This window comes from Dermacentor andersoni, chromosome 4 (genome assembly GCF_023375885.2).
Source record: "Dermacentor andersoni chromosome 4, qqDerAnde1_hic_scaffold, whole genome shotgun sequence".
NCBI lineage: Eukaryota > Metazoa > Arthropoda > Arachnida > Ixodida > Ixodidae > Dermacentor > Dermacentor andersoni.
The window spans coordinates 77,841,703-77,864,061 of NC_092817.1; the positions used below are offsets into that span (position 1 = coordinate 77,841,703).

General features: G+C 42.0%; 1 protein-coding gene across 2 annotated transcripts in view; it reads left to right on the forward strand.

The window, feature by feature from the left end:
- Cyfip (Cytoplasmic FMR1-interacting protein Sra-1) overlaps positions 1–16,725 on the forward strand; it is a 61,613-nt gene extending 44,888 nt beyond the window's left edge. For both annotated transcript variants that reach the window (XM_072287873.1, XM_072287872.1), the window contains 7 exons: positions 698–788; positions 2,242–2,372; positions 3,249–3,321; positions 4,219–4,313; positions 6,257–6,495; positions 10,423–10,570; positions 13,025–16,725. In XM_072287873.1, the coding sequence (XP_072143974.1) occupies positions 698–788; positions 2,242–2,372; positions 3,249–3,321; positions 4,219–4,313; positions 6,257–6,495; positions 10,423–10,570; positions 13,025–13,237 (990 nt within the window). In that variant the 3' untranslated portion in view covers positions 13,238–16,725. The remainder of the gene's footprint in view (positions 1–697; positions 789–2,241; positions 2,373–3,248; positions 3,322–4,218; positions 4,314–6,256; positions 6,496–10,422; positions 10,571–13,024) is intronic.
- Positions 16,726–22,359: the final 5,634 nt, after the last annotated feature.

Sequence of the window (22,359 nt, forward strand, 5' to 3'; positions counted from 1 at the left end):
AGAAATTTAAATTGATAGAATTGAAAGTGGATGGAAAAAAAAGAAACTTGCCGCAGGTGGGGAATGATCCCACATCTTTGCATTATGCGTGTGATGTTCTAACCAATTGAGCTACCGCAGCGTCGCTTTCCCATACACTTTCCTGAGCGTTTATGTTTCCTACTAGAACCCTGGGAGCGTAAGCCAGCTCCACCACTTGTAAACCTTGGTGGCAGATGTGGAACATCCTTTCTGCCGCAGGCGTCACGAGTACGTGATCTTTTTGGGTGAAGGCAACTGGTCAACAAACCCACACATGCTACCTGAAGGCATCAATGTTGCTGGATTCAAGACCCTCGTTATGTAATGAATGAGAAGAAAGGAGGTTAACCAAGGGGCCTGATTTTTATTAAACATATCAGAGGGCACTTATAGTAGATAAGCGTAAATGGTGTCCACATGCAAGATTGTTTACCAAGCCCAAAAATTGTTTAGTATTGGTATAGGATTTAACCACTAAGTGTTAGACCTAGCATTGTGCCGTCTTTTTCTGTGACTGATATGGAGTCTTTCATTACAGCTTCCCATGACTAGATGAGGGAAGAATGCTAAATGCGTTGAATCACTGCTACTTCTGATTTCGATATTTTCACGTCCTGGCTGTTTAGTGCTTATAAATAAGAAGCATGTGTTCTTTTTTTTTTCCCCTTCATTGCAGATCCAAGGTACCCTGCTGCAGTACACGAAAACCCTCCTAAAAGTAATGCCCAAACACTGTAGGCTCCCACGCTATGACTATGGCTCCCCTGGTCAGTTTTGGTTTTGAGTTCTTTATTACTAATCAGTTACTTTCACAGGGTATGCAAAATTTGTATGTCCTCATAGCCAGAGGGTAGTATGGGGGCCATTTACAAAAAATTCAGTTGTACTGTCAATAGGCTGTTTAGTTGAAAAATACAGTTGAACCTTGATATAACGAACCTCAATATAATGAAGTATTTATCTTTTTATAACTTCTTGTTTGTAGAACACCACATAGTTATACTTTAATATAGTGAAGTGTGGTCATACAATGTTTCAATATATCAAAATTTCACTGGCGTCTCGAAGGAATGCCGAGACAATAAATAGAAGCTTCCGCAGACGCAGATAGTCAAACGGTTGAATTTAAAGAGGCTGCTTGTGAATGCACCTCTCAAATAGCGTGCCGTGCGACTAAGAGCGTCCACCGCAGTGGAGCAACATCATATGCAGTGTAAAGTTCCAAGTGCAATAAGATCCTATCGGGCCCTACGCTCCGTATGCTTTGGATGCGAGTGGTGGTTTGATGAGAAGGACGATGGTTTGATGAGTGCTGTCCTCCCACGCAAGCAGAAGAAAGGGGGGGGGGGTCACTAATTGGAGCTCATGCGGAAACGCAATCAAGCGCAGCCATGACTGCTCATGGCTGTCAATGAGCAGCCTGTGTAGCCTGTTTTAGAGGTAACCTGCTATATGTGCAAAGAGTGGGCATGTCGAGGTGGCGTAGTGCTGTCTTCCAGCCTAATCTCGAGTTTCAGAGACGCGTTGCAGTGAAAGGCAGACAAAGCATTCACTCCCCACTGCAGGCACTTTTCATGATAGCTTTTCATAAAAGCGTGGCTGGCTTCACTTTGTACCACTGATGTGAAAATGTTGTTACCATGGCATGAAACCATATCTTTCTTCGTTGACTCAAATTCAATAAAATTAATTTCTTTCTCTTTCAAATGTGCTTTTTCCGATTGCCTGATAATTTGGAAAATTATGCAGACCCTTAAGAAATATCCATCAGCAACTCTACTTATTTGCTTAAAAGGTTAAATTTCAATATAATGAAATTTTGACATAACAAAGCAGATTTCCTATTTTACCGAGCTCTATATATTGAGTTTTAACTGTACAACAAAGACAGAAATTGGAATTGGAAAAACATGTTACATACCGTCAACAGAAAAGAAGAAAAAAATTACAGCATAGATTACAGATGTCAGAATGAAGCTCTTCAGTCAATAAATTTGACGAGTAATGGCAAGATAAAGCACTTGGCAATAAGAACAGTCTACAAGGTGAAAAGTATTTGCAGGTATTATGCACAAATAATATAAGCACTAAGACCTCTTTAGACTTTGCACATCTAATATTTCGCTGGTTAACCTTTGTAATCAGCCAAATGACAGCGTTCTTTTCATAGCTCGTATTGCTGCATCCACAGTGCTGACCATACCATGTTCTCGATCCTAGGCATCCTTGGTTACTACCACGCTCAACTGAATGACATTGTGCAGTACCCCGATGTGAAGACTGAAATGTTCCAAAGCTTTCGGGAAGTTGGCAATGCTATACTGTTCTGCCTTCTGATAGAGCAGAGCTTGGTGAGCAGTTTAAGTCTGTTTGTTTTCGCTCTTTCCTTGAAATAAGGCCAAATGCGTATATGATTTCATGGTCAAATGTACCAAACGTGTAAATGTGCCTTACTCTCACTAGTGAGTCTGTTGTTGTTTTGTTGGTGAGGTTATTAGCAAAGATTAATAACCATTTCTTGCTATTTGAACCATTCATGCACTTTGCATTTGATAGCAAGGGTTTCATTCAATTTGCTCAGTTTTGGCTTGTCTTCAAGGCACAAGTACAGTATAACCCCATTGATGTCTTTCATGAAACCAATGAGAAAATGTGAACTAGAGTGAAGGAAATGTCAGAAGCTAGGAGTCTGCGCAATGCCAGCTTCATAAAAGACAAATGCGACGTATCCGCCGGGAAGATTCAACATGGAACATATTGACAGAAGTTCTACTATACTTTTATTTGAATTCTTGACAGTGGCACACAATTCCATGCATTATCTTGCAATAAAAATAAGCACTTTTGTACCTTTACACTCACCTCCCTCTTATACCATACCGATGCATGTTTCGAAGCTCTTACCTCCATGTTTACAATCATAGTAGTTATTGCTAAAGAGTTATTTAATATTATTAACCCTCCTCTGGTGGCCATGCTGTAATAATAGCTGTCACAATGTGAAGGCTTGTGAATGCTCTTGAGTTAAGCCTTCCATTGCAGCAAAATTGTAGCAGTTCTTCATTGTGGTTTTGAGTTTCTCTGTATTGCTGTTCGTTAACTAACTTTCATTAAATTGCCATGAATTCATGCTGTAACCATGTCCATCCAGTTGGAATTATATGTCTTCGTAAATAATTTGGAATGAATCAAGACATAGTGGCCAACCTATGTTACATCTTTTACAGTCACAGGAAGAGGTGTGTGACCTCCAGCATGCTGCACCATTCCAGAACATTCTGCCACGACCTTACTGTAAAGGTTGGGAATGTTTTAATTTTTGTTTGTTTGTTGTTTGTTTGTGCACTTTTGTAGTTTCTTTAGTCCAGCCCACTGATAGATATACATGCATAGTGTGAAATTGCTAGAAATTTTTCACACCAGCATTTAGTTTTGTGGCTCCCCAAGAAAAAAAAATTGAAAGGGCAGGTAGCGAACTAAGCAGATTTCTTTCTATAATGCGTGAGCATAATGCCGACAAATTGCCACTTGGAAAAATGTTTCTGTCGTGACCAGTGTATCACTTCAGCTTATTTTTAGTCATCATCATCATCACCATCCACCTATTTTATGTCCACTGCAGGACGAAGGTCTCTTCCCGTGATCTCCAATTACCCCGGTGCTGTGCTAACCGATTCCAGCTAGTGCCTGTGAATTTCCTAATTTCATCACCCAACCTAGTCTTCTGCCGTCCTCGACTGCGCTTCCTTTCTCTTGGCACGCATTCTGTAACCCTAATGGTCCACCGGTTATCTAACCGACGCGTTACATGAGCTGCCCAGCTCCGTTTCTTCCTCTTAATGTCAATTAGAATATCGGCCATCCCTGTATGCTCTCTGATCCACACTGCTCTCTCCCTGTCTCTTAACGTTATGTCTAACATTCTTCGTTCCATCGCTCTTTGCGCGGTCCTTAACTTGTTTTTGAGCTTTGTCAGTCTCCAAGTTTCTGCCCCATATGTCAGCACTGGTAGAATGCATTGATTGTGCACCTTTCTTTTTAATGATAATGGTAAGCTTCCACTCAGGATCTGACAATGTCTGCCAAATGCGCTCCAACCCATTTTTATTCTTCTGTAAATTTCCTTCTCGTGATCAGGGTCTGAAGCCTGAAACAACTCTCATTATTGGTATTGCTGAGCTTCACTTAACATTCCAGATGGAGAAAAACCGGAGACCAAGCTGAAGCGTCTTGAAGCCAAGTACGGGCCTCTGCAGGTGGTGCAGACTATTGAGCGCCTTGGAACACCAAAGGTTTGAGTTCCTGTTTCAAATGTTCCTCATGAGATCGAGTTGACGATGAACAAAGCACTGCTGCACAGCGTCCTGTACTCTAGTTACTAGGCATTCAATGCATTGAAATTGTAGCTGGGAAATTTAGGTGCACATAATCATCCACAAAGATAGGGATTTCGATCAGTGTTCTTTAAATGCTGCTTGTCTTACATTATTAGCCACGCTTAAATGACTTGCAGCAAGAATGTGTATAATGTCTTATGTTTATTATGCAGCATTGGGAATTTTATGCATCTGGAACAACTGGCGGGTATGGAGCACATTTTTTTAAAGATATAGATTACGAAGACAAAACTTCTAAAACGTTATTATATTACGTTGTAATATAGATAAAAACAACCATAATGTATATTTTCTCAACAAAAATAAGAGTGTTACAAGTCAATGCTGGCCAAGTCGAATGTCTAGCCAATCCAGAACAACATGGTGGCGTGCAACGAGACTGCGTTTGATCCTGCTAAAACAGAATATGAGCGAGTTCTGTTCTGATTATTTTGTTAAAAGCTGTTCAAGAACTAAAATGAACTTACGTGTCCTTTCTTTATGCATTACATTTTGTGCCATTCAAATTGCCGGCAGCGAGGCTACGCACTCGGCCAGCAATGTGCGTTCCGTAAATGCATTCCGACCGGAGTGCACTCTTCACCAAGTACACTCCACTTACGGCGTTTAGATTTGGCAAAGTGCACTTAAACCGAGTGACACTCTCCGTAAGTGCACTTAACTTGCCCGCTTGACAGGGGTATTAGTTATCAGTAACTTGGGTATCTATTAATCGAGATGTATAGTATGCTTGACTCCTATTAAAGGGAAAACCACATTAGCATGCCAGCACTGGTAACTCAGTTCGTATGCGAAAGTCTGGAAAATGTTTTTTATTGATAGAATGTTTGTCAAATAGAATTAAGTGCATCTTCCCCTTTGAAGCTAAAGAAATAGCAATGTAGTCCTAAATACCAGTGGAGTTTTCAGTAATGGGTCATATTATGCTTAATGGCCGGAACATAAATATTTATTTAAAAAAAATTGTGAACAAGGCTCCCATTGGGGAGCCAAAGCATAAATTTATTTTAAACCATTTTAGTTGGATATCCGGACCTCTTCCTTGTATGCATCATCCAGACCAGACAAGCTTCTGTCATACTCTCGACTTCAGCATGGTTACAATGTGCACAAATCTATTCAGGGACACATAGAAACTCACTGTCGCGATTGTGGACGTAAGTCGAATTTTTATCGGTGTTAAGTGCTGAAACAGCACTGATCACAACCAACGTGGGAAATTATTGAAGCTGATCTCATAGCAAGGGCTGGCGGCACATGCGTTATTATGCCATCTTTGTGCCTATCTTCACGGGAAGTAAGATTTATTGATCACTTTAACCGTGCATGGCGGAATTGCGCGTTTTGTGATTCACGATAGTGTAGTATTCTCTCGGTGGTGACGTTTTGTGAGGTGTTGTGACGACATTGCTTGATGCTTTCTTGTCACTGTATATTTTGTGCAATCTGCCAATAAAACCAGTTGGAAGTCAGCACTCTGTTCCCTCTTCTGGCTGGCTCGGCTTGTTTCTTCCTTTCCATGTTGCGCTGTACCAGGCATAAAGCAGCCCATTTCAGTGCAGTAATATCCAGCCATTCAATGAGAACGCTTTGCCCTTTAGGCAGCATTGGCTTTCTCTCCATTTGTGAATTGCGTGACATGCAGGTATCAAATAACGTAGATAAGCCTTTCTAACAGACGAAACTCCATGTAAGTTTTATATCTCGCTTTATTTAGAAATGAGAAGATGTTATGAATTCAGTTCAGTATTTGAAAGAAACTTTTCTGTAATATTCATATTCAATTTGGAAATTTCATGATTCGAACACCGCCAGCAATTATGCTTCATCATATGCAGCAAGCCAGCATTGCCAAGGAGGGGGACCTCCTGACGAAGGAGCGCCTGTGCTGCGGCCTGTCGGTGTTTGAGGTCATCCTGACACGCATCAAGTCTTACCTGGACGACCCCTTGTGGGTGGGGCCACCTCCTACCAATGGGGTCATGAATGTGGAGGAGTGCACCGAGTTCCATCGCCTGTGGAGTGCTCTGCAATTTGTCTACTGCATCCCTGTCGGCGAGAACGAGTTCACTGTCGAGTTAGTTTACTTGTTTTTATAGTAGCACATACCTCCTTTCACTTTAGGCACTTTATTGTAGGTATGTTTGTAGGTATTGTAGGTAGTAGCACTAGCAGTATGTTTTGAAAGTATTCACAACAATACACAAGCTGACATGCAAAATCAGGCCTTTGAGTCCTAGTAGAAAATAAAGATAGAGGCCGTGTCAAAGACAAGAGTACAGTCTAACTTCAATATAGTGAAAATGGACAGAAGGAAAGCATATAACGAAGTAAATCTAAACTGAATTTGACTGAATTTAGAACTGTGTGAGGATAGGTGAGATAAGCTGAACGTTCAAGAACATGAAGAAAAGGTCATTCCATGCCAAACATACCAAAGGTGTGGCTCTCGACCATTACCAATTTCCATGAAAAAAATCGTGGCCAATAATGGTATCTGAAAAGTGACGCACACAAGATATTTCACTCGAAAGAAGAGTTTTGACTGTGTGAGCGCTGTTTTAATTTAACACTAGGAATTAGAACACGGTAGAAAAAATTTTATGCATTTTTTTTTCTTCTCATGACCATAAAGCTTTTAGTGTCTTCTAGGAGGATGGGGCATTGAAATGAACTAATTCTAATTGGCATTTGTATTGAGTTTTGTGTGTTTGTAATCAGAGGAAAAAATCCAATATGAAGGAAATCAAAGATTTTTATAAAATTGTTTGTTCATTTCCTATGTTCTATAACATCTGGATGTTGTTGCCCAGTATCCAGCTGATGAACTCAAAGTAGTTCTGTACTCAGCAAATTTTAAGTTTGCGAGAAAAAAATTTTGGAACTTGGTAAAATTTCAGTTGATCTGTATGTTCGGCCCTAAGTTGCACATTAGGTGGTACATGCAGAATATTCCAACATGATGCATTTGAAAGACGAACACAGGAACACTTCATTTAGGAAATTTAATCAGTCTTCTTTGTTTTAAGCAAAAAAAAATAAATTTTGATTTCCCCCCACACCCTCCGACTTGATCGCCTGACGTTGCTCCGCACTACGTCTTCACTGCACTGCACTAAGCCACTTGTCCACAGTTAATACAGCGCTGCTGCTGATCTGTTGCATAATGGTACTGGATTACTGTCTGGGTGCCAAACTTATAGCTGCTTAGCCAGTTGAAGCTCTTGGGTCGGCGAGTATGAAGTACATTGCAGACTGATTGCATTTGTTACAGGTATTGCATAGCATTGGGCTTCGTGGTGCAACTCCATGTGGCTGAAAGGAAACATGCTCGTCTTTCCTCTACTACTTGTTATTGGGTCGCGTGTGTTTGCTGCCTCTGATGGCAGATTTAAGCCCATTGCGGTGTGGCCGTAAAAGAAACACAACCTGGCTCTAGTGCAAAACCAAACATGCATGTTCCTCGTTCTCCTTGCCATTTGCTGCGTTTCTGCGCCTGTCCGCAATTGTCATCTTTGCCTTGCCTTGCCTAGTCACATTGTGGGCTAGGGTAGGAAGGCGATTGAGAGCATCAGGGGGAAACCACATGCACCCGCTCGACTGCTCTGTTTGTCACTTCCTATCTCGCTCTCTCTCTCTTCTCCATTCTTTCTTATGTGTATGCCTGCTCTTCTTGTATTTGTATAGATGCATCCTTGTCCATGCCCTGCTACATAACATGGGAAATTTCAAAAGCACATGTGATGGCGTTGGTGGAAGAGTAAAACGTTTAGCCATTACGGCAAGGTTTCTAAGGCCTTAGGAAGGGCACATTACAACATCTCACAAGCTATTTGAATGGGCTCAAAAACATATCAAGGGTGTTGTCGTCCTCTGGGTTCAAGATAGCATTGTGCAAGTAAGGAAAGCTGAACTTGCCCTGAAGTTCAAAAAGGCTATTTATATTAGAGGCACATACACACTTCACCACTTTGTACTCTTATCACTCTGTAATGTTTGCGCTTGGTTCACTTCATACTTGCTGACCCAAGAGTTTCAAGTGGCTAAGTACTTGTGTAAGTTTAGCAGCCTTACTGGAAGCCTGGCATTCGGACAGGAATACTGTGCTGCATTGCAATAGATCAGCAGCAGCGCTGTATCAACTGTGGGCAAGCGGCTGTGTGCAGTGCAGTGAAGACATAGTGCGGAGCAATGTCAGGCAACCAAGCCAGGTGGTGTGGGGGGACTCAACCTCAATTTTTTTTTCTTGCTTAAAACAAGAAAGGCTTCAATAAATTTACTGAATGAAGTGTTACTGTGCTCATACATCAAATACATCACGTTGCACAGTTTTGTATAGGCCACCTCAATGTGCAATTTAGGGCTGAACACATGACTCCACAGAAATTCTATCGAGCCCAAAAATTTTTTTCCTGCAAGCTTTAAGTTTTCTGAGTACAAAACTACTTTGAGTTCATTTTGGATACTGCCCGACAACATCCAGGTGTTATAAAACATAGGAAATGAGTAAACAATTTTATAGAAGATCTCTGATATCATTCGTATTAGACTTTTTCCTCCGATTACAAACACAAAAAACCCAATAAATATAGTTCAGCACAATGCGTTGGCGGGCTAGTTGGTGGGAATCCATGAATTCTTTGTTTAGCCCAAAACAACACTCAAGATAGCGCCTTGTCCTGTCGTCTTTCTTGTGTCTGTTGTTTTGCACTAAACAAAGTATCCAATAAATATGTCTTTTAAAATGAGTTAATTTTAACGCCCCATCCTTTTAGAAGACACTGCAAAATTATCATGGTCTCTGGAGAAAAAATTTTTTTTTCAGCATTTTCTTTTCTTCCATGTACGATCTATTGTGAAATTAAAATTGTGCTCACACAGTCAATAAATTTTTATTTCCATGTGAAATATCATGGGTATGTCATTCTTATAATACTGCTAATAGCCATGATTTTTTTCATGGAAATAGGCCGAGTACCACCTCTGGTATGTTTGGCATGGAATGACCCAATAATAAGAATTGTTTCCTTGGCCAAAGGGTTAGATGGAAAGAGATAAGAAAAAGAAAGATAAGCAAAAGTACCATCCCAATTGCTTTGATGCTTCTGTTGCTTCAACTGCTGTTTTGTGTCAGTGAACGCTCCAGCTTTCTTTCTTGCTTCTTTCTTTCCCTCTTGGTCATCTAGATTGTTTTGCTGATTGTGCATTCTCTTACAGTTCTACGTGATGTTGTATTTACCCTGCTGTTTATTGCTCTTTTGCAGATAATGTAAGCAGGCGTACATTAATTTCTCTGCCAGTGAGATTTTACAGTTCTATCAACTTTTATCTAAAATTGATTTCGTGTTCTTCAGCCAAGGTATTTTGTGTGCCAAATCCCCGCATAGTAAATATGTGTATTCCTGCCAACTCTCCTGAATATTTGCTAAAATTTGCAAATTTGGGCTCTTTTTACAATTTTACTAATTTTTTGTTTACTAATGTTCCATCTCACACAATTACTATCAGTTTTTAGAAACGAACCAACTAAGCCTGAAGTATGTTCCGCTCTCTTTGCCATTACATGTTCCTGTGAGTGATTTCAATTGTTTAAATGGAAAGTTTGTGTGCAAAAGAAGACCATTGTTTGTATTAATAATTTGTAAAAGTTAGCAGAAGAATTGCGCTACCAAAAACAAAACTACCGAATTCTCCTCAGTTCTCGTGCCTGACGGCAAAAAGAAAGGGAAAAGAAAGCAATAGCTTCCGGTTTTACTCTTTAAAATAATCACCCAATTTTTACCCCCCCCCCCCCACGAATTAAAGAAAGAATATATAAAGCCTGAAAACAAAGGACCCTGTGTGTACTGTATACAGAGAGCGGTAGCAACATTGAAATTATAACAAAGACGAACGAAGTGCCACTTTATTTTGCCTGCAGGCACAGTATACTGCATACAGAGAGCAGTAGCAACATTGAGATTATAACAAAGCCGAACAATGTACCACTTTATTTTGCCTGCAGGCAACTGTTTGGGGAAGGATTGCACTGGGCCGGCTGTGCCATGATCGTGCTGCTTGGACAGCAACGCCGCTTCGAGGCCCTCGACTTCTGCTACCACATTCTGCGAGTTCAGCGAGTTGATGGCAAGGACGAGCTGGTCAAGGGAATTGTGAGTCTCTGCTTTGTCTTGAGTCTTGGCAAAATTCTGAACTGTGTGCTTAATCCTCAAAAGGAATACTAAATGACAGCGAAAGTTAATGACGCACTGATGTAAATTGGTGCTGCTGTGCTGCAGGATGCCACAACAGTGTCTGCATCAGGTTGTCCCTTGGTATACTTTGTCAGAACTGCTAACTCACCTACACTCCGAACGGCACACTTGCAAATTGTGCCTTAAGTGGTTTTCAGCTTGCAGAACATCCGAATCCATTCCCACTCTATATACCTTGTGAGCTCGAATGAGGACAGCGATCAGTCTTTTGTGATGTGCAGATGCTGCATGGGGTGTTTTTTAAAATTTCATCTGTAATGTAAAGATCTGTCCAAGTGGAGGTTGTGGTTGGATTCATTTTGTTTGTTTGGAGAATCCTAATATGTCATTTGCGGAAAGCCCTTGTCTACAAAAAAAAAAATAAATAAAACCTCTGCACTGCTGCGCAGATCTGCAGTTTGACATCCTCTGCCATCGCCACTCGGTGAAAAGACTGAGTGCCTTCAAGCTTTCTTCTGGAACATGTATTGGACCGGGAGGCCATCATGTTCTTGAAGCAGAGTGGCGATCGGCTATAGCCAATAACGAAGGGCAGCAGTTTGCACTAGCCATCCATGTACACACGGCGTGCAAAACTGAGAGCACGCTGATAATTTTTTCTCCATGGCATGTACTGCCCTTTAGATTCAATCTTTTGTCTACAAGAAAAACCGTGGCGGCGCCACGTCTACAGTTTGGCATCGCATGCCAGCACCACTCATTGAAAAGATAGGGTGCCATGCATGCATGTCATCTGCCAAAACAGTGCCATTTCAAGTTTTTGACATTAAATGTTTTTGACGAAGTGATCGCGGTTCCATTAGAAAAAGTGCACTTGCAGGGGTGCAGTGTGGTGCAGCCCTGCAATACACTCGAACCTCGTTATAACTAAACGGGATATAACGAAATAATGGATATAGCAAAGTAAATAAAATTCCCCTTGAGATCCCCATAGAGATCCATGTATTTAAAACCTCGGTTAACATAGTGAAATTGTCCTGCCAGTGGATCTAATGAACTAGATTAGTTTCCAAAACAAAACAAAAAATGTCCATTCGTTGCACACCGAGTACATCGCTTTCCATGGGGTCCAGCACTTGTTCGCTGCGACACTTCAAAACTCCCATGTCGCTGCGTCGTTGCGCAGCACTGGTTTTTCTCACTGCCGCGCATAGCTGTGCACTTGTGCACAAGCAGCGGCTCACTATCACACTTCTCCATTGATCTCTCTCTCTCTCTCTCTTGCTGCCTGGCTACGCAACCTGTGCCACCCTGCGCTTTGACTTCTACTGCACGTCGTGCAGGCAGATGCAGCTGGGCGTGGCCTCGGAGATCTTCCCAGTGAGATCTCTGGGGTGACGTCTTCGTGAGTTGCACCATGTTGCACAGCCATGCGCAGTGGTGCAAGACATTTGTGTGTTCACTTCTCTTTTTCTCTACGGCGTGCCCCGCAGGCAGCTGTAGCTGGGCCTGGCCTCGGAGATCTCCCCAGCGCAATCTCAGGGGTCACGCCCAGGCCATGAATTCAGTATTGCCTCTTCCTGCAGTGCTCAGCACGGGCTGCCAGCTGGGCGGGGCCTCTGAGATTACATTGGTATCAATGCACTCTCAAAGGCCATGAGCTGGCTGAGCCAAGCCGGCGTGACAAACTTCATTTGCCTCCTCAATCACATAGCAGAGCTCTATGTTGTGTGCCACGTGCTGCTCGACCGCGATGAACCAAGTGGAAAGTGGACGTGAAAGATCATCCCAATGAAACGCAAGGCAGCTACCTAGAGGCTGTCGCGTCAGGTGCTAAGTCGCGTATTGCACACGCCAAAGATTCTTTTGTTGTTTTATTCAAATTTCAGCATATGCGTGGTCGTGTAGCGCTTCTGCGGGCCACAAATTCGTCTTCTTCTTTTGATGTTTACATTTGCGCACACCATTGAGCATATATTGCAGTAAATGACATTAATAGGTATAACAAAGTAATGGATATAATGAACTAATGTCCGTTCCCCCTTCAACTTTGTAATGATGAAGTTCAAGTGTATATCGAATGTGGCAGTTAACGGGAGTTTGATGTACGTGTAGGACATCACTATACTTTAGCATGGGATTTTCAAGAGGATTTTACAACTGTTCAATATAGACAATAGTTCGATATATGCAAGTTTGATATATCCATGATCGACTGTAGCTTCTTTATTCCAGTAGTGGCAGTTCTGCAGACTTTGTCACTGCTCTGTAAAACAGAGAGCATGCATATTTAACCGTGGCTCTAAGCTCATTCTTGTTGAGCAGGATTACAGCACATACTTTCAGTGCCGCGCCGCTGTTGGTGCCCGATTTCCTAGGGGGGATTCCTTATCCAAGACATTCTTGTTACAGCCCCTGAAGCGGATGGTGGACCGCATTCGACGTTTCCAAGTGCTCAACTCACAGATATTTGCTGTGCTGAACAAATACCTAAAAACAAGTGATGCCGACAGCCTGCCTGTGGAGCATGTGCGCTGCTATCCTCCACCTATCCACCAATCGCTCGCAGCCTCGAGACCTCCACCAGGCACCATTTACATGCGCGCTGACATTGTCCTCAAGTAATGGGTGACTGCTAGTGCTTTCATCATCCGAATGGTCATGGCAGGCCCGGAAGTTTTGAACCACAAGAATCATTTGGGTTCACTTAGCATGAAGGTGCACTTGTGTAGTATGGGAAGTAGACGTGACACATTGCTCACTAGGTAACACATAAGCATCTGCTGCATTAATTTAGTATGATGTCCAATTTGGTGTTGCTGACTCAGTGACTTTTACGATCAATCCCGGTCCTATGCTCACATTTTATGGGAAGTTCTATCATTCTCAAAGTGCTGGTTGGTTATGTGTATGCCATCTTGGACAGTGAAAAATAATGTGGCCCCAATGCCTGTATGTGTACTCTTAGCTGCTTGTGTAAGATTGAGGGACTTGTGGTTCGTGTTCTCAACTATCATGGAAAAGTATAGCGTTCTCCAAGTAACTGACAACCTCTAGATGTAAGCCTTTAGTGAGAAGAGAACAACATTCCAAACATGATTCCATTCTTTCATGAAAGGCACATCTGGAGGCAAGAGAACTTATACCAACAATATAAATGCATGCCTTTGACTAGGCTACTTTGTAACATAATTGTTTACACTAATGCAGTAATTTATAGTGTAATTGGCCTTGTGCAAGAATGTAGAATTGTCCAAGTAAGCCTAGAGGAGTGTTTATACCAAATGCAGTTACCTGAACCTTGAATTTAATTAGTACTGTGAACGTCATTTGGCTGACACGTGTCATGATTCTGGGTCATAGTGCTGAAGTATGTTCAAAGAAGTTTCGTTAGTGTTCTTGGTTGTGAAATTGTAGGTCCCTCCTAAAATGTTGGCCTTGTTCTTCAGTGTGAGCCATATATATGGCCCCTCATGTCTCATTTCAATACTGCTGGGCTAATTAAAGTTGCCGCCCCCCCTCCCCCCTTTTCTTTCATGTCTATGTCTTCCTCCTCCAGCAAACTAATTGAGTGCATTGTGTTCTATCAAGTTTTATTTTCTTGTTTCCCCCCCCCCCCCTTTAGGTGGCATTGACAGGACAAAGCAGCTAAAACATGTTTGTCCTTCACGTTTAGGTAGACCCTAATGTAACAGCAGGAAGTGCTTATGTTAATGTTCTTGGGCTATGTGCCAAAGCCACATCTTGAGTTTGAGACATGCTAGACATAATAAAATGTACTTGTCCACTGTTCCCAGAAACCATTTTAAACCCGCTTTTGAAGAGGATATGTAACGCTAAACTTCAGGAAATCAATGGACGAAGAATACATGTGAGACTAAAGTAGGTTGATTGATAGTACTGTTTTTATGTGTATGACCCACCCTCCTGATTACAATATAGTAGAACCGTTTAATAAATTTTTAAGAAATGCAAACGAAAACATACCAACTGCGAAAACGTACGATCTGAAGCCGCTAAAAAAATTCGGCAGGCTCAACTGTAGTTGCCATCCATGTAATGCAAAGGGTTACGCGAATTGTTGTGGCACGAGATGCCGAGCTGGTGGGGCTCAAGTGGGCCGAGACGCACATCGTTTTTACAGCTTCAGCAAGCTTACGTTTGCGCTTCTCGAATTCGGCCTGGGTCAACAGTTTCTTCAGGCGGGGCATTTTTACAGGAAGTTTTGACGTGCTCACTCGGCACCTGGCACGAGATGTCAACATCTGTTTGAAATGAATTCGAGTGGGTGGTCTTTACCTGAATATGATGCCACCATAGCGAAACATGATCCTCACTTTGAGCTGCCTGCAGCAGGGAACGGCAGTGCATTTGGGTTCTCATCTTTTAAAAGCGTGCTGTGTGCTTTCAACAGCACTACATCACACTTATCTACTGTTCTCAATAACACACACCTCACGCATTTTCTTGTTAACATGGGATCTAGTGGCCGGAAAATGTACCGTACGACCGCATTTTGGCCATGTACTGAACATTAGTGCCGAAAAATAGTGTTTTCTGGGAATTTGTCAACCAGCAAAAAAGAAGTGTAACTGTGTTAGGTCATTTTTTGTGCTGGTGGCGGGAAATCTTACGAAACGGGATCGTATCACCGATGTCCTACTGTATTCAGAAAGGGGAAAAAGAGTTCTGCTTGTGTAACCATAGGCAACAATATTAAAATCCTGTATATACAAGCCACCCAGGAACATTGTTGGCACAGTGAAAAAAGAAAGGTACAGGATTAATACTGTTTTATACTTTCAGTAATTATCGCTTTCACCTATTTGTTCATATACAGTGTAGCTTCATGGCATACAATGTGGCTGCATCTGTAATCACACACCAACTTTGCCTTCAGGTGCAGCTGCCCAGCAATGTGCTCCATGCTGCTGTGCAGCCGCACCAAATGGCAACATGTAGCATCTCTCGTAGCCCTCGTGTTACTTTGAGACTTCAAATCCAATAATCTTTTTTAACATTCATGTACAACAACTGCACTTTGTTCCTAAGTTTCTTGATTATTTTTAACGTGGGGCGAGTGCATGAAAACATGGTAGTTTTATGAGGGCAAGATATTCACTGAGAATATATTGCTGCGTATTTAGGTTTAGGCTAGGCAGAAATGCAGCCTTGTAAGGTTGCAGCATACAATGCAGAACTTCTGTCACTTTCAGAAAATTATTTTAGTTCTATTGTGAATTCTACACACGTCATGCAGCAAAGGCAACTTTGATGCAGCTGCTGTTTTGTCTATGTAGGTGTTATAAAGTGAAGGGTGTGATGTGCTACTGCCAGTGAACTACTACTGCATAGGAAGTTTTTAATTATCTATTTTATTTCACCTGTGGCAAAAATAATAAAAAGAAATACAAGTGTAATACAGTACCAGCGTGTATGTAATCCACATTGTGCTGTCATTGTCACTTTTTGTGGAGCTGTCTGTGTGACCAGAGATTTCTTTTATTTTGTTGTCTCATTCTATGCTTGTCTTCTCATACCACTGTTAGTTATGTTGAAATCATTCATCATTGTGGCTTTTGTATCGTGTGTGCAATGAAAGAAGGATAATTCCTGTGTATCACCTTCTGTTGATCTTTTGTTTTCTAGCGTGTTTATTGCTATGGTGTTCAAAACCTTCACAGAGGGTCGCTAACTCAAGTTAGGGTATAATTTGTTCCGAATATTTATTACTTACCTTCTACAAAGATACTTGAATATTGTATTTTTAGCTTCTATACATGTGACATACCTTTTTATTCTGCTGCACATGGCACACCATCATGATGGACTGCTGTATCAGTTTGTGTTGAAAGCCAGACGCTGTTAGTCATCCTGTAATTCCCGAGTATTACTGTTTTTAGCGAGCTTGAAGATATGTAGTGCAAAATTGGAGCTTTGTTTGTGCTGTCTATAGAATGTGTTGTAAGGAGACTGCATAATGTGTTGTCTTTGTTCAGCATTTTCACTATAAACCTTGCAATCATTTACAAGCAAGATTTTTCATGACTGCTATTATTTGGTAACATTTTCAATTTGTACGTACATTACAATAAATGGAGTCTAATATGTGATTGTACAGCGGTTCCATGGTAGTATGTTTTTAGCACGCCGTTGGTCTAACTACAGTGGCATACTTTCTGCTGCAAGTTGTTTCTTTAGCTTCACGTATGCATGCATATTTTCTTGACGCAGAAAATTGTGCAGAACTTCAAACTTGAAGCAGCGTTAAACAGTTTGTATTGTTGCATCATCATCAACAACCCATTTTAAGTCCACTGCAGGACGAAGGCTTCTCTCTCTGATCTCCAATTACCCCTGTGCTGCGCCAACCGATTCCAACTTCATCCTAATTTTCCAACTTCATCCATCCGATTCATCCTTCATCCAACTTCATCCTAATTCCTAATTTCATCATCCCACCTAGTCTTTTGCCGTCCTCGACTGTGTTTCCCTTCTCTTGGCACCCATTCTGTAACCCTCATGGTCTGCCAGTTAACTAACCTACACATTACATGACCTGCCCAGCTCCATTTCTTTTTCCTAATGTCGATTAGAGTATCGGCTATGCCCGTTTGCTCTCTGATCCACACCGCTCTCTTCCTGTCACTTAACGATACGCCTATCATTGTTCGTTCTATCGCTCTTTGTGCCTGGCCTTAAATCAAATGAATCAAGTATACACTATGTATTTGTGAAAGTTTTCAACATTCTGTTTTACAGGAACAGATCAAGTTTTCCAGCACACGTAGCCGTAGTTTTCCAGCCGCCCCCTACTACGCTTTCCTTCCCTTGGAATCCAGTTCGTAACCCTTAATGACCATCGGTTATCTTCCCTCCTCACTACATGTCCGGCCCATGCCCATTTCTTTTTCTTGATTTCAACTAAGATGTCATTTACCCGCATTTGTTCCCTCACCCAATCTGCTCTTTTCTTATCCCTTAACGTTACACCTATCATTCTTCTTTCCATGGCTCGTTGCGTCGTCCTCAATTTCAGCAGAACCCTTTTCGTAAGCCTCCAGGTTTCTGCCCCGTAGGTGAGTACTGGTAAGACACAGCTGTTATACACTTTCCTCTTGAGGGATAGTGGCAACCTGCTGTTCATGATTTGAGAATGCCTGCCAAACGCACCCCAGCCCATTCTTATTCTTCTGGTTATTTCAGTCTCATGATCCGGATCCGTGGTCACTACCTGCCCTAAGTAGATGTATTCCCTTACCACTTCCAGTGCCTCGCTACCTATCGTAAACTGCTGTTCTCTTCTGAGACTGTTAAACATTACTTTAGTTTTCTGTAGATTAATTTTCAGACCCACCCTTCTGCTTTGCCTCTCCAGGTCAGTGAGCATGCATTGCAATTGGTCTCCTGAGTTACTAAGCAAGGCAATATCATCAGCGAATCGCAAGTTGCTAAGGTATTCTCCATCAACTTTTATCCCCAATTCTTCCCACTCCAGGTCTCTGAATACCTCCTGTAAACACGCTGTGAATAGCATTGGAGATATCGTATCTCCCTGTCTGATGCCTTTCTTTATTGGGATTTTGTTGCTTTCTTTGTGGAGGATTACGGTGGCTGTGGAATCGCTATAGATAGCTTCCAGTATCTTTACATATGGCTCATCTACACCCTGATTCCGTAGTGCCTCCATGACTGCTGAGGTTTCGACTGAATCAAATGCTTTTTCGTAATCAATGAAGGCTATATATAAGGGTTGGTTATATTCCACACATTTCTCTATCACCTGATTGATAGTGTGAATATGGTCTATTGTTGAGTAGCCTTTACGGAATCCTGCCTGGTCCTTTGGTTGACAGAAGTCTAAGGTATTCCTGATTCTATTTGCGATGACCTTAGTAAATACTTTGTAGGCAACGGACAGTAAGCTGATCAGTCTATAATTTTTCAAGTCTTTGGCGTCCCCTTTCTTATGGATTAGGATTATGTTAGCGTTCTTCCAAGATTCCGGTACGTTCGAGATCATGAGGCATTGTGTATATAGGGCGGCCAATCTTTCTAGGACAGTGTTCCCACCATCCTTCAACAAATCTGCTGTTACCTGATCCTCCCCAGCTGCCTTCCCCCTTTGCATAGCTCCCAAGGCGTTCTTTACCTCTTCCGGTGTTACTTGTGGGATTTCAAGTTCCTCTAGACTATTCTCTCTCACCTTATCGTCGTGGGTGTTACTGGTACTGTATAAATCTCTATAAAACTCTTCAGCCACTTGAACTATCTGATCCATATTAGTAACGATATTGCCGGCTTTGTCTCTTAACGCACACATCTGATTCTTGCCTATTCCTAGTTTCTTCTTTACTGCTTTTAGGCTTCCTCCGTTCCTGAGAGCCTGTTCAATTCTATCCATATTATAGTTCCTTATGTCCGCTGTCTTACGCTTGTTGGTTAACTTAGAAACTTCTGCCAGTTCTATTCTAGCTGTAGGGTTAGAGGCTTTCATACATTGGCGTTTCTTGATCAGATCTTTCGTCTCCTGCGATAGCTTACTGGTTTCCTGTTTAACGGCGTTATCACCAACTTCTATTTCGCACTCCTTAATGATGCCCATAAGATTGTCGTTCATTGCTTCAACACTATGGTCCTCTTCCTGGGTTAAAGCCGAATACCTGTTCTGTAGCTTGATCCGGAATTCCTCTAGTTTCCCTCTTACCGCTAACTCATTGATTGGTTTCTTATGTACCAGTTTCTTCCGTTCCCTCCTCAAGTCAAGGGTAATTCGAGTTCTTGCCATCCTATGGTCACTGCAGCGCACCTTGCCGAGCACGTCTACATCTTGTATGATGCCAGGGTTCGCGCAGAGTATGAAGTCGATTTCATTTCTAGTCTCACCATTCGGGCTCCTCCACGTCCACTTTCGGCCAACCCGCTTGCGGAAAAAGGTATTCATTATCCGCATATTATTCTGTTCTGCAAACTCTACTAATAAATCTCCTCTGCTATTCCTAGAGCCTATGCCATATTCCCCCACTGACTTGTCTCCAGCCTGCTTCTTGCCTACCCTGGCATTGAAATCGCCCATCAGTATACTGTATTTTGTTTTGACTTTACCCATCGCCGATTCCACGTCTTCATAGAAGCTTTCGACTTCCTGGTCATCATGACTAGATGTAGGGGCGTAGACCTGTATAACCTTTATTTTGTACCTCTTATTAAGTTTCACAACAAGACATGCCACCCTCTCGTTAATGCTATAGAATTCCTGTATGTTACCAGCTATGTTCTTATTAATCAGGAATCCGACTCCTAGTTCTCGTCTCTCTGCTAAGCCCCGGTAGCACAAGACGTGCCCGCTTTTTAGCACTGTATATGCTTCTTTTGGCCTCCTAACTTCACTGAGCCCTATTATATCCCATTTACTGCCCTCTAATTCCTACAATAGCACTGCTAGACTCGCCTCACTAGATAACGTTCTATCGTTAAACGTTGCCAGGTTCATATTCCAATGGCGGCCTGTCCGGAGCCGCCATTGAAATATGAACCTGGAAACGGCGGCTCCGGACAGGCCGCCATTGGAATATGAACCTGGCAACGTTTAACGCTAGAACGTTATCTAGTGAGGCGAGTCTAGCAGTGCTATTGGAGGAATTAGAGGGCAGTAAATGGGATATAATAGGGCTCAGTGAAGTTAGGAGGCCAAAAGAAGCATATCATAGATGAACAAAGATTTTAAAACATTAGCTGAAAAGATTATGTTTAGCACCAATATCAATTTGTTTCAAGCATGAATGAGCTATAAATGATTTATCCTTTCATTCACTTTTGATGTCACCACACTGCTGTGCTTCCTAAGGAAGATTTTGCACCTTGCAAACATATTAAGACAAGAACATTTATGCACATTTATTAACACATACATGCAATCACAGTGAACTGTGAATGCTGTCAAGATGGTAAACTGAGAATGTCTCCTTGGTCATGTAGACATCATTTCCCGACTATGCTGTAGGAAGTAAAGGAATTAAAAATGCATTGCTTCTTTGCAAATTTTGTTCAGAGCATCCAAAGCAAAGCAAGACATTCTCAACTGGCTGCAGAATTGTTGAAGCACAAAGACAGCAAGGCACTTTTGGCACAAAGTTTTGATTACGTCTAACCTTTTTTCATTATCCAAATTACTCATTCAATGACCAATACGCTAACATTAGCACAACTAGGTTGCCAGACCTTCATGCATATATAGCTTTGACTGTTCTCACTGCATATGCATGTCCAGGGATTATCAGTCTCCTTCATGTTAAGAACCGATTATCACAAGACGCAGTGAGAACAATAGAGAAAAAATTTTAATGGCACTGAAAACAATATTATTGACAGATAGCTAGTGCATAGCCAATTTCATGACAAATTCCTCAGTAATGAGCTAGTAAGATGTATCTGCTGTAGCAAGAAGGGAAAGAAAATTGACCAGGAACCATCGACAATGATAGTCAATGGAAGCGAGTAGCCAAGCACTTCTAGAAAGCTATTCACTAAATATGTTGCAGTCAGGATATTTATGTAGCATTTGTTGTTTCATTCTCTCTGCAATGAAAAAACAGGGGTTCCCACCTTTCTGGCCTTGGGGAACCCCATCTGCATTGCTAGAATGCCGCGGACCCCCCCCTATAAACATATAAGGTGACTCGTCTTATGTGTGTTGACTCAAGAATTGCGAGCGCCAGTGTGGAAGGCCTGCTGTGGTGGCTTTGTGGCTATGGCATAGCGTTGTAAGCATGAGGTTGTGGAATTGAATCCTGGCCAAGGCAGCTGCATCTTGAAGGTAAGAAGGCCCATGTACCACGCATTTGTAGCATGCATTTTGACCACCCCAGGCGGTCAAAATTTAATATGAAGTCCCCCAGTACAGCATGCTTGTCATTAACATGTCGTGGTTTTGGCATGTAAAACCCTGGAATCTAATTTTTTTTTTCTTTTTTTTTAAGTGGAAGAGCACTGCCATTGACATTTATTAGTTTTAGTGGAGGAGCACTACCGTCGACTCCTCTACCGCCACCTAAGCCCTCTCCCCCAGCCACCACGGGGGGAGAATGAGGGCTGTCTTTCCGAAGCGCTCCACCTCAGCATATTAGCTTTCCTATGCCGCAATGCTCTCGTGCATCACCACGTGCATCACAAAGAGCTCTAATAGTCGGCCTAACACGACTCGGAACTTGGTTAACCGAGTGAGAGCCTGTGTCCTCGTATCAGCAGTTAAAGTGCAACAAACGGTCGAAAGAGCCAAAAGAAAAAAGCTATTGGCCTCGAGGACATACCATGACGCCATCTGCTGTTGTCTCTCCGTGGTGTAGAAAGCAACATCATGTGATACCGGCTGCGAAGCAACATTTTATAAATACAAATACGGTAGACTCGTTGATACGTTTCCGTTACGTATGTTTTTGCAGGACCGATATTCACATTCGAGAACTCAAAGAATGACCTAATAGATTTACGCTCATTTTTTAATGGTTCATACGTCCCGGAAAACACGATTTTTCGGCATCAACGTTCAGTACGTCTCTAAACTTTGATCGTATCATATGTTTTCCGGCCGCTAGGTCCCATGTAAATAAGAAAATATGTGAGGCGCATGTGATCGATAACAGTATATAGCTAGTATATTAGTATTGGTATATAGCAAATCAGTATATATCTGCTTACCACGGCAGCTTCGCCGCAATACTCATCCGCCTGTCCTACGTGAAAACTCT